The sequence below is a fragment of a genome, unplaced genomic scaffold, assembly GCF_019419815.1.
Source record: "Pyrus x bretschneideri cultivar Hongxiangsu unplaced genomic scaffold, Pyrus_bretschneideri_v1 Contig2, whole genome shotgun sequence".
NCBI classification, from domain to species: domain Eukaryota; kingdom Viridiplantae; phylum Streptophyta; class Magnoliopsida; order Rosales; family Rosaceae; genus Pyrus; species Pyrus x bretschneideri.
In genome coordinates this window covers 1,097,536-1,112,287 of record NW_025999501.1, presented here as the reverse complement: position 1 = coordinate 1,112,287, position 14,752 = coordinate 1,097,536, and the positions used below count along the sequence as shown (strand labels likewise).

At 38.4% G+C, this 14,752-nt stretch overlaps 1 protein-coding gene across 1 annotated transcript; it reads right to left on the bottom strand.

The window, feature by feature from the left end:
* Positions 1 to 707: 707 nt before the first annotated feature.
* LOC103956692 (oxysterol-binding protein-related protein 1C) lies at positions 708 to 6,949 on the bottom strand. The gene is given in 11 exon segments (XM_048583057.1): positions 708 to 1,048; positions 1,419 to 1,532; positions 1,659 to 1,889; positions 1,984 to 2,124; positions 2,201 to 2,368; positions 2,978 to 3,133; positions 3,263 to 3,711; positions 3,824 to 3,920; positions 5,636 to 5,992; positions 6,246 to 6,496; positions 6,499 to 6,949. Coding segments are annotated over 11 exon segments (2,406 nt in total). The 5' UTR covers positions 6,773 to 6,949; the 3' UTR covers positions 708 to 880.
* Between the last annotated feature and the right edge of the window lie 7,803 nt (positions 6,950 to 14,752).

Genomic DNA, 14,752 nt, shown 5'->3' with positions numbered 1-14,752 from the left:
CATCGATCGGTAACAATCCTTCTTGATCTCTTACATTTCTTCTCCTCCTTGTTTCTTCAATCTTCTAACCATCTTCCACCTCCTGAATGTGGTTGCTCTTTTTCGCTATGTTAAGGAGAGCCTTCATAGTTGTTGGCACTCTCTTACTATGTTGAGGAAGGTCTTCTGTAGTGGATATGGATTATGCTCAACCTCAAATCTTAGAACAACGATTGTTATTCGTACTTGTGGCTGTGGGGATTTTGCGGGTCGTGTAACTTGTACATTTGACAAAAGACTATGAGATGAAAAAATCTAACACATATCGAAAGTGCCTCATAATGATCAATGCTTCACTGGCTTGCAAGGCTTAACCTTGCGAGTTATTTTCTCGTTGGTTGGATATAGATTTTCTTTAGTTCTAGACATATCCCATATGAGTTTTGCTGCGATTCACGTTGGACATGCATAGTTTATGCAAGTTGTTTCCATTTGATCACGAAAACTACATACAATGCTAAACAATATCCTGCTACCTCAAAAAGAAACCAAAAGCCCGACTCCACCAATTACTCACTGGGGTTGGGCTGGCCTCCGACAAGCCCAAAAATCAAGACAAATCTTATTTTCACCAACCAATTTTGGTTCTTCCAACTTTGTTCACCCATTAGTATTTACGTTCATTCACTCGACTCGAATCATACCGAACTCATCGCATAAAAGAGAGGTGAAAAAAAAAAATTAAACTTTTATTGCCTGCCAAGACCTTTCATTCAGTTTTTACATTATATGCAAATAAAGGGAGGACCCTATAACTGCTCGAAATCGGCAGCATCCACCATCCCATTTCAGAGAAAAAAAAAATGAATAATAATTGGTGAACCAGAAAAAAATATGGACTTCAGTCAAGTTGCGGTTCACAAGGGACTTGCCCAAAAATGTCAGGACATGAGTCCCAGTTTCCTTGTTCCCTTGCCTCCCAATATCCACCGGTGTAGCTGTATGTGTCGCTTCCTTTATCCTTTGCAAACCACTGCGGTTTCCAACCCTGCTCTTGCATCTTTCGTGCCTGAATTCGACATTGAAGCAGCATCCCATCAATTACCATAGACCAGTAAATACATTTGCAGTAAGGAAACCCCAGCTAACGTACAGAAAGGTCCGACTGGTTTTGCCCAAGAATGTCATTGTTTCAAGAAGCTTAAACGGTTCATGTACGTGCCTTTCTCATTACTACAAGGCCCAACACTTAGATTCATCGTTATTGAAAGGTTAGAACTGCATGAATTCAACCTGTGTTCGGTTGTTTTGATTTCGTGCTAAACAGTTTTTTAGTTTTACTATTATTCCCGAAACCTAGGTTTAGTTTATATTGACACCGAGCAGGTGCTCATATGTGGAGTTAAAATGTGATACGTATAGTTGAAATGCAATATCACCTGCCGTTGTCTCTGTTCTAGCCTCAACTTCTCTGCATTTGCCATTTCATACTCCCCATTTTCCAAATACCTTTGATCGGGTCTGAGCCTTGAATCTGTTGGGGGCAACTTCTCCTGCACGAGATCAAACTTAAGGGAATCATAATCTGCTAGCAGTTCATCGTTTCAAACAGTACTTTCCATACCAGTAATATCTAGATAAGACGGATCAAACCAAGGAATAAACTATCAAATAATCACCTTCAGTCCAGGTGTGAGTTCATTCATTGTGATGGCAAAGCGAGTTAAGTTGTATCTAGTTGGAAACTTGGGTGGCTTGTTCCTCCTCCAGAGCAGGCGGGAGTCAGATAAAGAGTCGGATCCTTTTCCCTTCCCTGAGCAGTCTCCTAAAACGTAGTGCATGCTCTCATCCCATTTGCCAAACATTGTTGCAGCCGTTTTCCCATTCTTATCTTGAACTATACCATGTACCTAATGGAAACAAGAATAAAAAATAAATGTGTTAAGTGCCAATGCAGAGACCAAAAACTTAAATGAAATAAAAATTGAAAAAAGAAAATAGTACCTGGTGGGGATTTCGGTCAATGATAGACTGCTCCTTAAATTTCAGCTTACATGAATATTCATGCTTTCCTTGTAATCGCATTGTCCCATAGTGATCACAGTAAAGCTTTCCCAAGATAAGGTTGTAAATGGACGTTGTAACCTGGCCAGAAAGAGTTCCATTTTTAGACACGACCTTAGAAAATAATGAACAATAGCTGAGTGGGGCAGCTTCATACTTTACTCCACTGAAGAACTTCCCCATCATCAAATTCCAAGGTCAGGAGACCAACAGGATCAAGCTGAATCGAGCGACCCCAGAATTTGCTCTTCAAATTGCTGTCTCCCCAGAATTTCCATCCTTGACCCTCACAGTGGCAAGCGATAATCATGGGGTGATGACTAACCTGACACCCAAATACAAGGATTTTTACTGTTTGATACATAGTAGAAATAGAACAATAATGATATTGTCAGCGTGTTTTAAGTCGATAAATATAAACCATAATGAAAAAAGGCATATGCTTAACTGATATTTTTTATCGTTACTTTAGTTAGCTGCTCAAACAAGGCTCATTTCTTTCTGGTATAATCCCTTTCTACTTTATCAGATAACCTATTGAGAAATCGGCCTGCCCGGGGAGCTTCAAACTATCAAATCTCAATGGCTAGATGTTTAGATTCATTTAAACAAATATTTCTAGATATTTTGACTCATTATGAAATATCAATTAAACCTGTTTATTTCAAGCTTCGTTGCATTACAATACTTCTCTTCCCACGACTCAAATTAAAGGTTCAAAATACATTGCTCAACATTGAGCGAACAGTGGCATCAAATATAAGATTCAATGTTTTCACTAGACATGTTAAAACCATTTGATTTACTTGATAAATGCACCAGTCAATATGTAAAGAGAAAACTTGCAATTCTCAGAATTAAATTACTAGTCAAATGCTGAACAGAAGGTCTACAAGAGAATAGTGTATGCTATGGATTCAGGACATTTTCACACCTTCTCTGAGAAGAATCGGAGGCCTTTGTCTGGATAGTCAGCCTCGTATGTTTCCCCTAATAATGGGTTGAATGGCTTGCAAATTCTTCCTTCAGTTGATGCATATCCAGACACAGCAAAAGCAGCCACATAAAGTATCCTCATAAGGCTATTACCCTGCATGGCATAAAAGAAACTCAAAAATGAGTCATGAAAGCACCGAGATGATTTAACTCATTTAAGAAATCTAATGTTGCCAAGAGACTCTTAACAGCATTGCATTGAGGATGGCTTTGAGGTGTTTACCCTTTTACCCCATTCATATGCTCGATCGAGGAGATACGAGTATTCCAAATCCTCAAAACCCTTTTGTAGAGTAGATAGAGGCTCATTAAAGTAAACAGGAAGACATATTTTTGTGAGATCCTTCCCAATGTTATCCTTAATCATTGACCAAAGACTAACACTCTTCTCTTTTTCAACAGGGTCCGGCAACTTATTACGGCGCTTGACAAGAGGAAAGTTAGTTCCAACAGATCCCATAGATGGATCAAGACCATCTTCTGGTTCAATGGCATTTATCCCTTCATCGTCTGAAGACACAGATGATATCCGATACTCGGACCCATTACTTTTAAAAGAACTTGATGATAGAAAATCACGAGTATCAAAGAAAGCATTGTCCTCTTCATCTGTTTCTTCCTCTGCAGCATCAACTCTTTCATTATCCTCATCCGATTCACTTGCACTCCCTTCTGAAAAGTTAATATCAATGCTGGACTAAATTAGCATAAATCATGATGGAACACCATGATGGACTAAAATAGCATAAATTATGATAGAAAACCATTTCTACTAAATGCATACCACTGAATTTGTCTTGCCTTGATCTAGAGGAATCCCCAGAATCTTTCAACTGTCGGCTCTCATCTACCACTGTATTCTCCAAATCTACCTTTTCTGTCTACAAAAAACAGTATCAATATCAATTTATTAGCAAGAAACAATGAAGTAAATGACGAGCCAAAATCCTTGCACCAGAAGTTAAACTCTTAAGAAAGCAAACTTTTGTATGAACACAAGATACCTCATAAAAATATCGCTTAATAAACATTAGCGAAATGGTCAGCGTTGTACAATTTCCTTTTTTTGGTACCTAGTAATATGCCATCTTTCATATCTAGTAATATGACATCAGTCCACAACTCTTTTCTTTAGGCAATAATAATAAATTCCTCATTCAATTAAATTTCTCCTTTTTTTTTAAGAGACAAAAAGAAAACCAAAAATCTAGCATGAGTAGTTAGTTGAGTGAGGGCCTATGGATATATGCCCTTTTAAGGAGTACATGGAGTAGTTTTGCAGGTGCTAACATTATGAAAATGGGGCATGGGACCTTTTAAGGAGTGCATGGGGTAGTTTTGCAGGTGCTAACATTATGAAAATGGGGTATGGGAAAAGCAGGTTGGTCTTTAGGGCATTTTGAATTTGATGAAAGCACTTTTAGTTCTCAAACATTTTGATGCTAAAACCAAGGAACTCAAACCACATTATTGCTAGCCCATTGTGAGGCTTCGCCCACTCCCCTACCCCCGTAGTGTAGATAATATCATTTGTTCAAAAAAAAAAAAAAAAAAAAAAAAAGAAAAAGGGAAACAGAGGTAGAGCTATGAAAAAGAAATCCAAGTAACATATTTCCACCTGGAAGTAAATCAGAACTGCAAACATTAGAGAATTTAAACCATCCTGGATAAGCTAATTCTAAAAACTCATAGCTGGATCGTCCATATTTCATAAATAAGAGGTGGAACGTGGAGGTAAGGCTACAATAGTAAAACGTGTTCTTGTAGAAACCGCAAAAAGAGAGGCGTAGTCTTATTTTGGCATCATCTCAGATCATAAAAAATCTAGAAAATATAGAATTAGAACCACATTAAGGTTGTTGTAGCATCCTAAACACTCCATATTTAGCCTCCACAAACCCGTAAATACCCTGTTATTTAACCTCCATTAATCCTTCGACACATAACACATTACCCATGCCCTAAGAAAAAAGGTCACGCCATATGCAGAAAACACTCAGCCCACGTCAATTTTCAGACAAACAATCTAGAAAATAAAGAACTAGAACCAGCCAATTTTTAGTCATTTCAATGGTTTTTTTTACCTTTTCAAAAGAGTACGGAAAACTATACAAGAATAGTCTGGTTTGTGCAGGATCAATGTCATCTTTTAGTCAAGTGCTATTGCAATGAATCCTTTACTCCTTCCATTAACTAACAGTCCAACACTCAACTCACTCAAGCTCAAAGATCAGACAAACACAATTTTTTTTTTTTATACAAGTGATATCCTACTCTACACGGTAGGGATGCAGTGGGTTGAAGAGGAAGGCCCTATGAACTAGGGTAATCCACCACTTGCGATCAGACAAACACAATTAGGAAGATTGATTATATTCAAAATTATAATGTACAGAAGTTTGAGAGAGAAATATAAGCCTCATTTTCCCACTCTACACAAATGAATCACAACAATGACTAATCCATAAGATGAAACACACTATAACCAAACAACCCCTTAGCAAATAACTTGGTGGTTTTAAGAAAATTAGAATTTCTGCATTGTAGGAAACCAAAGAAGAATACTCCGAATTTCAACCGGCATAAGGTTTCATACCTCTAACTGTCGCAGCGTGTCAATAAGGAGCCACTGCTTCTGCTTGAGCAGCAAGAGGTGGTTCTGCAACGCGGCGAACTCAGTCCTCATTATCTGCTCCGTGTCCTGAATGGCTGCCTCCCTAACACCTTCTTCCACAAGCCGCTGCCTCACCTTGTCAGTTGAAAGGGCGACATTGTCGACCGGAGCCATCAACTCGCTGTTGGAGATCCGCGGGAACATGTCTTTCACAGCCTGCAACGCTTCCACCCATTCGTGTCGATCTTCTCGAGTCTCTGCCCTCAAATGCAACCTCTTTGTGCCTGTGAAGATCGAAAACCTCTTATCATCCGATCTGCTTTCGCGGACGCTCGAAACCTGAGAATGAAACCATCAAAAATCATCAAATTCGATTTAGAATCAAGCACAAATCAAATAAAATATAATTAACAGAATTTTATCAAATTAAGACGTATCTAATGAAATACAAAAAATTAAAAAAATAAAATAACAATTAAACGCTCGACGATCAACGAGGAAAATGTGGACCGGATTAGAATTCGAACTGACATTGGAATTAATAAAAATTGATTTAATCATATAGAAATGAAAATCGAGAGAGACCGAGAACCTTTAGATGGACTTCGCCGAAAGGCTTGCGGCGGAGCTGGTGAGGAATGCCGTTCTTATGCCTCGAAATCCGCCGCATCGATTCGTCGCCGATGACTTTTGATCCTTTCTCAGTCTCAACCGTAACGACGATCCTATCAGGGCCGTGAATCTTATAATACGACAAAACTCCGTCTTGCAGAACGAACCACCTCGGCCGCCACCCCTTTCCGTAATTCACCCACTTGTACAGAATTCCGGACACGCCATTCCGACGATGTCGTTTATCTGGACGTCGACCGGCTGCTCCCTTGCCGAGGGTGGCCGAGCCACGACTGCCACGGCGGCAGCAGCAGCAGCAGCCGTGGTGCGCTGACTGAGGCGTCCGTAGTCAGCGCTGCAATGGCTGTGGCTGTAGCTGTGATTGTTGACGCTGTTCGGATCGATTTTGGCGATGCGGGCGTGGGTGTCGGATCTGGAGCCGAAGGAGGTCATGTGCAGGTCTGGTGAGTGATCGGAGAGCGTGGAGATGCAGCAGAAGGGATGCATATGGAATTAGAGGGAAATAATTGGGGGATATTGGGATTGGGATCGGGTGGGGATGATGACGTGGCGGCTGAGGAGGGCGGCGGTTATGGTTGTGATTATGGTTAGGAGTTTCATTTGGATTTTTTTAATTTTTTTTCTGTGATATTGTTGGGAATTGGGATTTTGCGGAGAGAGCGAAACGGATAAACCGAGTTTCGCGTGAAAGTGGGAGAAACGGTTATACGGAGGAAGAGTTGGGGTTTCGGAGGAAGCGACGGTGACGGAACAATCAACTCTCTCTCTCTCTCTCTCTCTAGCTCTCTCTCTCTCTAAAATGCCAATGTTTTTAAAAATATGAGGCGGTTAGCCACCGTGTCTGTGATGAGTTGTGCCTCTCTCTCTCTCTCTTCGAGAGATTTTTTAATGTGTCGTGGGTAAATCGTAAATAAATAGAAATATTTAAGACTATGGTTTGGTTGGGTGCGGGGAGGACGCAGGGATTGTGGTGGAGATGACCGCCGGCTAGCTTCTGGCAGGGCGACACGTGGAAGAGGCAAGAGATGACGCGTGTGTAGTGCTTGGTGAGTGGCGGGGTCGTCTGGGCAGTTTCACAAAAATGTTAATGGCTTTCACGTCCTTTGACTCGCGGGACTTTTTTTATTTTTTGTTTTTTGGGTAGTTTTCTCACACAGTCACACGTAGGGAACCTTCTTTTCTTTTTTCTTTTTTCTTTTTTAATCAATGATCTGGTAATCTTTTAATCTAAATTTAATTGCAATTTGCTTGTTGTGAAATGGGTTAAAACCATTACATTTGGAATATTTATGCTTATGGCTAAAATTTGTGTCATATATTTTAATTTTGAATTTGCACCCCATTTTCAATGTGCAATTATTTTTTTTATTTTGTGAACAAACAACATTATCTATACTAAGAGGAGGAGGTAGGCTTAGTTTCACAATGAGTTAGCAATAATATGGCTTAAACTCGCATTTGGCGAGAATGACCTCTAACTTACAAGTGAAGAGAAATATCAATAGACTGTAGTAATAAGTGGCTAATTTGTACCAATTTACCAATATATTTAATTTATTTTTGTGCCCATATTTTTAAATTTTTATTTGTACTTATAGTTTTTAAATCTTTTATTTTTACCAATAATTTATTTATACAATACCCATTTTCAAAAAGAATATACCACTTTGTTATATGTAAAATGACACACCCCGACCCGAGATGTCCACTAGGACTCCGAATCGAGCTGTGTTGGCCAACACCTAGAAGGTGACGAAGCCATAAAATGTATTGATGCGGAAGATGTGAATAAATTTAAACCTAAGTGCCTAAGTACAAGAGTGCGCTGTGAGCGGGTATGAATTCATTTCACACGTGATGACAGAGCATAAATACAGTATAGTAAAATACGGTGAGAATTATACCATCGATGGTAATCGTCTACCCCAAGGTTTGCCGATAATCCTCGTCGGTACGAAAACTCTACTATTAGAACCTGGAGGGGCGAAAAACAAAGGTGAGTGGGCTTGAAAATAAAGTTTTAATAAAAACCTTTTGAAAATGTTAATAACCTCTCATCGTAAAACGTGTATAGTTTCCAGAAAAATAATAATACTACGTAAGTACGAAAATGAATGCACAAGTGCAGTAAAAACAAAAGCATACCATGCCATAATATCTCAGCAATAATAAATGTAAGCCAAGTGTGAGATCAGTCTAAACTAACATGTCAGTCGGAGTCACCTTGATGTGACCTGTACGACTGGACCTATTGCTCATCAGTCCATGCTAGCACACGAGTCGGAGTCACCTAGTGTGACCTGTATGACAGGCTGAGTGTAAATATGTACACTCTAGTGCTACGATCACGTGAAAGCTAGCGTTATGCGCTGGTCACCTACGAGTTGGAATCACCTATTGTGGTCTATACAACAGGCTGGCACCAGACTTGGATCCAAGGCGAGCGTGCGGTGCGGGAGGTGAACAATCACGTGAAGGCTGTGCCTTGGCTCGAGGCGGGAGCACTAACACAGGGATGCAGCAATGATGAGCTCTAAATGAATATATGCATGCTCATATAATTCAACCATTTCAATCACATAATAACTCACCTGAACTTATCTGCGCCTCCGTATGATCATTTGGCATAACCACAAATCTCATCACAATGCAATATTTAAATATAACACATTTAAATCATGGCATCCTATGCATAATCAATTTAAAAAATTTCTGGAAAATCGTAAGGTAAATATATATACTATGAAAAGGAAAAAGACCCATTCATCTGAGGTCCGCGCTACAACTCCCTAGCATGAATATTGAGGCGTCACGAATGATCAGCGCCTAGAACAATGATCAAATCACGTCTCAGAATTCTTATCAATAAAACATGTAACTTACATATCCTATTCGAGAAGATCCGTACGTTGGATTCCTGATCAATAAGTTTCTAATATCCTCAAATATTACATACTATAACATATCAAGGTTTGGTGACGATCCAACGGTCGGATTGTCGATTTTTATAATAATCAAGTAGCGGACCTTAATGGAACTAGGTTCGAACGACGGAAATTCGTCAATCGAACTTCACATACGGAATTGGAGAATCAAATTTAGCCTAGGAAGGTCAGGGGATGCCTCGGCCCACGCGTCGCCGTACACGGCAGTCGGCCGCCCCGACTTGCTGGGAAAAATCAATTATTTCTAAAAATTCTCAAACTTCACATAAATGAATATCTTAGGGAGTAGAACAAGTTTTATACAAGTGGCCAAGTCCAATTTGGCTGGGAAAAGCCTTAAATCGCCATGAACTCGCCGAGACCTTAGAATTTGGGTGTGCATTGATTCGACTCCTCCGGTGCTTCGCCACCTCTATAATTGGTTGGGGTTTGTTCATGGGTTCAAAGAGAGTTGTTTGATGTGGGGATCAATGAGATTGCATTCAGATATGACGGATCGCCGCTTAGAGACTCATAGGTTGCCGTCGGAGCTGACGGCTTCAAACTTCATAATTTAAAGCCCAATTCCTTCGTTTTTTGGTGGAATGTGAAGAATGAAGGTCGTGGAGTTAGTTCTAGGTGGTTAGGTGATGTGAGTCGCCGGAAAAATAAACTGAAAAACCATCGGATTCCATGGTTATCGTTCGGGTCGGGTCGAAAAAGGAGAAACGGGTCGTGGATCCTGTGCTTCTCCTTTCCCTCCTTTCCCCTCATTTCCTGCTCTCCCTATTGGTCACTTCCTCTCCTCTCTTCTTTCTGTTGGGCGTCTCGCCCCTCCTTTCTCTCCTTTATCTCTTCTCCCAACCGTCCGTTTCTTCTTTCATTCAATTTGGACCACACACGTGGCTTTCCAGATTTTGCTCCAAAAATTTGGAGCATTCCAGAAAATATTTAAATGACTATTTTGTCCCTATTTTTACTGGCCCATAACTTCTTCGTTATAACTCCAAATCACGTTCCGTTTACGCCCACGCGTTCGTAGCAACGAGTACTATGAGGATACGCCAAGAAAATAGATCTTACATGATAATATGATATGACAAGATGATCAACAAAAGTCAACATCTTTGCCTGGAAGGGCATTTCCGTAAATTCACATTTAAAAATTTTAAAGGCTAAAATTTTTGGGACGGGCCATTACGTAAAATGTATCAATTTTTAGGTAAAATGCACCAAATTTTTGTAGGTAAAATGTATGTGACAATCCGTCCCTAATTTTACAATTTTATAAATTTTAAAAGTGTGAATTGACGAAAATGCCCTAGAGGCAAGATTGTTGACTTTCGTTGACCGCCTTTGTGAAATCCCGTCCCTGGAATTTCACTATTCATTACGTATCTCGTTATTTAAATTCGTATTTAACGTTTACGTTATCTGTATTAGTTAATTTTAATTCTGTTAATTTTACGAATTAAATCGAATAATTATCGGGTTTGAATTTTCATAATTAACCTTTAAAAATTTGTTGACCTTTTGAGGTCACAAGTAATGTTTTCGAATAGATCTTGAAACCATGAACGGATAGGCGAAAGCCGTTTGCGAATCCGGGTTTTAATGGTATAGTTACAAACATTTGAAGTCATTTTACTAAACTATGGGTTTTAAATTAATTAAAACTCCCACCATGTGGGAATTGTAACCAATCATATTATTTTTTTAGGACCAATCAGAAATTAGGGAGGAAAGAAGAACCAATCAGGAAAGGGAGAGAAAGCTCCCAGCTTTCCTGTCGACCTATCCACGCGTAGCACCCCAATTTCGACCCGGAGGGATTTCTGGCCAACTTCCACTATTTTTCAGGCGATTTCCACCCAGCCTTCATTTGCTAACAACACATAACCTCTATGCAACCCATTTTCCCTTCCAAAAACCGAGCCTTTTGGCTCCTAAACCATGAGGACGATGCACAGTGTCGTGGGGTTCTCAACGGCAATCCACCGTTTCGGCGAGTTTCATCACCCACCACCACCCTTAATCAACTCCACTTGAACCTAGGAACAAGACCTAACCAGTTGTAGGGGTGTCGGAACATCGAGGAAGGAGAATTGAAGCTCACCTATTCTAGGGTTTCAACAAGTTTGAGGGAAATTGGAGCTTTTCCCGGCCAAATTGGACTTGGCCACAGGTATAAAACTTGCTCTACTCATTGAGATCTTCATTTTTGTGAAATTTGGTAATTTTTTGAAATAATTGATTTTTCCGGCGAGTTGTGGTGGCCTGCCTCTGCGTGCGGCAGCGCCTGGGCCGAGACCCCACCTGCCCTTCCTAGAATAATTTGGATACCTTGATTCAATATGTGACGTTTGATTGATGAAATCTCATCGTATGACTATAGTTTGATAGAGACTGCCATTTGAACATTATATGAATCGACGATCCGATCGTTGGATCGTCACCAAACTTTAATACGTAATAGTACATAATATTTAAGGATATTAGTAATTGAAAGATCAGGAATCTGATGTATAGATCTTCCCGGATGGGTTTTTTAAGTTTGTAAATCTAAACGTCGGCCACCACTTAATTTTAGCGATTGGCAGAGATCCAACCGTTTGATCGTTCCGAAACTTTAGGATTTTGTTCTAGAAGCTTATTAAAACTGTTGGCAAGTTACGGATCAGAAATCTGAGGTACGGATCTTCGGGATCGAGTTACATAGGCTTATAGATCCTACCATCGACCTTTGACCGACAATTGACTTTTGGTCAATAGGTTACAAATCATTCTAGAACATCCTTAGGAATGTGCTTTATGTAAGTTACGTGTTTTATCAATAAGAATTCTGAGATGTGATTTGATATTTGTTTTAGGTGATGATCGTTCGTGACGCCTCGATATTCGTGCTAGGGAGTTGTAGCACGAACTTTAGGTGAATGGATCTTTTCCTTTTTATAGTGTGTGTGTGTATATATATATACTTATAATCTTTGATGCCATAATTATAACTATGGCTATGAATGTTAGTATGTTGATTAGAATAGCGAATCACTATAGCATGACTATATTTGTGTTATCTACTCATCGTTTGCTGCACACCGGTGTTAGTGCTCGCCTAAGGCTAGGGCCAGTCTTTCACGTGTATGTTCACATCCGCACCGCACGCTCGCCTTAGATCCAAGTAAGTGCCAATCCTTGTCGTACGGGTTGCAATAGACAACTCCAACTCATATATGACTGCGAATAGCGCCAGTCTTCACATGATTGTAGCATTATAGCGTATATTATGATTACACCCAGTTTTGTTCATGTCAGAATACCTTTGTATGAACTCGTGTGTCAGCATGTGTCGATGAGCACCCGTTATGATATGTTGCTTATGTGAGATTTTGTGATTATGGATGTCATGCCCTTATTTACGAGATATTGTGCCGTAATGAATTCTTAAATTTTTCCAGGCTACGGTAAGTATTTTCTTACTATATTTTGGAAACTATACTGGTTTTACAATAATGGGTTAAAAAAAAAAAAAAAATTAGATTTCACACAATTTGAATATGAGAAAAATTGAAAAAAAAAATTATATGGTATAAACTTTGCATGATTATAGGAAAAGATTGTTAATTTTTATGATTATAGGAAAGGATTATTAATTTCTTAATTAATATCGAAATTGAACTACCTTAATTATATTTTGAGAATTTGAGAATTTGAGGTGGGTGTAACCGTTGTAATACCTATTCAATCACAATTATTTAGCCAAAACCAAATAATTGGTTGTAAATTTTTTTTGTCAAGTTGGTTGGACGTTGTATTTAGAAAGACCTACCAACAAGAAAGACCTAAATTATTCTCTTTCATAACTTCATACCAAAATACAATCTAATTTTCACGTATTCTTGACAACCATATCATATAATGTGAGTTTTACTTGGTCACACCTTGTGCAAAATTTGGAAAATTAAATTTTGTCATTTTGTTTTAATAGTTTTATAGGTGGACATAAATAATTTTTTTCTTTTAAATATAAATTTAGGAATTGGCTACAATTTTCACATGTATTTAATACAATCACCAGTTAGAGATATTTACAAGAATAAATGTATTTAATACAATTATCATATAACCATTGAGATAGTGATAGTATTGAATACACGTAATATTATGGCTAAATTCATAAATTTAATTAGTTGTTAGTTTTTCAAAGATTAATTTGGTTAATTCTAATTAGTTTGATATTCAAATTGATGTGCTTGGCTCCCACCCTCCTCTAGATTAGTATCGCTTGCATGGGAATCGATATCTATGGCAAGTAACCTCCGTTAGCTCCGAAAAATTTCAAACCTAAACTATCTTAACCAAAATATAACAATAAAGAATAACTACACAACTAATTAATTACACAGAGAAGTTACACACGATTAACAACGTTAAGTATAGATCGTGTATGCACATTTACATCATACAAAGTGCATGCACGAAAAGCACATAATATGTATCCACGCCATGATAAAAACATGCATGCAACCGCAAGGCGTTGATCAAGAGTTGCAAGGTAGGCAGATAAAAGAGGCAAATTATATTTCCAAATCCAAAGAAAAGAAAAATATATTTTATTTATTTGAGCTTACAATTGGTATGGAGATTACGGATTGATAAATTATTTGTCGAATCAGACTCTGCAGTCACAGTTCATTTGGTGTTGCAAGCAATAATCTTCTTTAGGTCCCTTTGTTTTGGCTTGCTAAGATTTGCTTTCAAAATCTTGGCAATGCGAACTCCGGCATGTCTACCAAGAAAATAATTTTGTAACGGACAGTTTAGCAGCCTATAGTCTTGATTTAGATTTAGGTAATTTTTATTTTGATACTCATCCTTCTTGTTCAATTAGGTTTATTCGTAAGGATAGACTTGGAATGTCACGGTCTAAATTTATTATTGAGTAAGTTTGTTTCAACTCTTGCTTTAGCCCCGTTTTTCAACTAAGAAAAATATGTTACATTCCTACACCCAACCATTGGATCATAATGTCCTTAATTATGATTTGTCTTGCCACTCTTGATTGCCTATCAATAAAAATTGATTTGTGTAATTGTTTTGCTTAAAACTAATGCCATCCGCGTGGACAACTGGGTACGTATATTGGTAGAACCTTCTGTTCTCCCTAACTCATACGAATTCAAGTCAATTTTCACAGCCTAAAAAGACGTGTGAAGAGTCTAAACATCGGTGCCAAATATTTTAGACTATTATCCATCAGAATTTTTCATGTGTAATATTATATTTTAGTCTCGTCACTACTTCCAAGTTCTAACATCTAGAAAAATCAAGAAAATTATACTAAAAATACTTCTGTGAGTCTTTCTAATTTTTAAAAAAAGTAGACTTAAGTGTTAAAGTGATCAGCTAATTCTTTTTTCTTAAAAACAAAAAAAATTATATATACACTTTCAAGTTAGACTCTCTAGAACTCAAACCTAACCACATATTATAAGAAAAACTAACGGAAAAGGCTTGAAAACTTTGAGTTTTAATCAACATGACA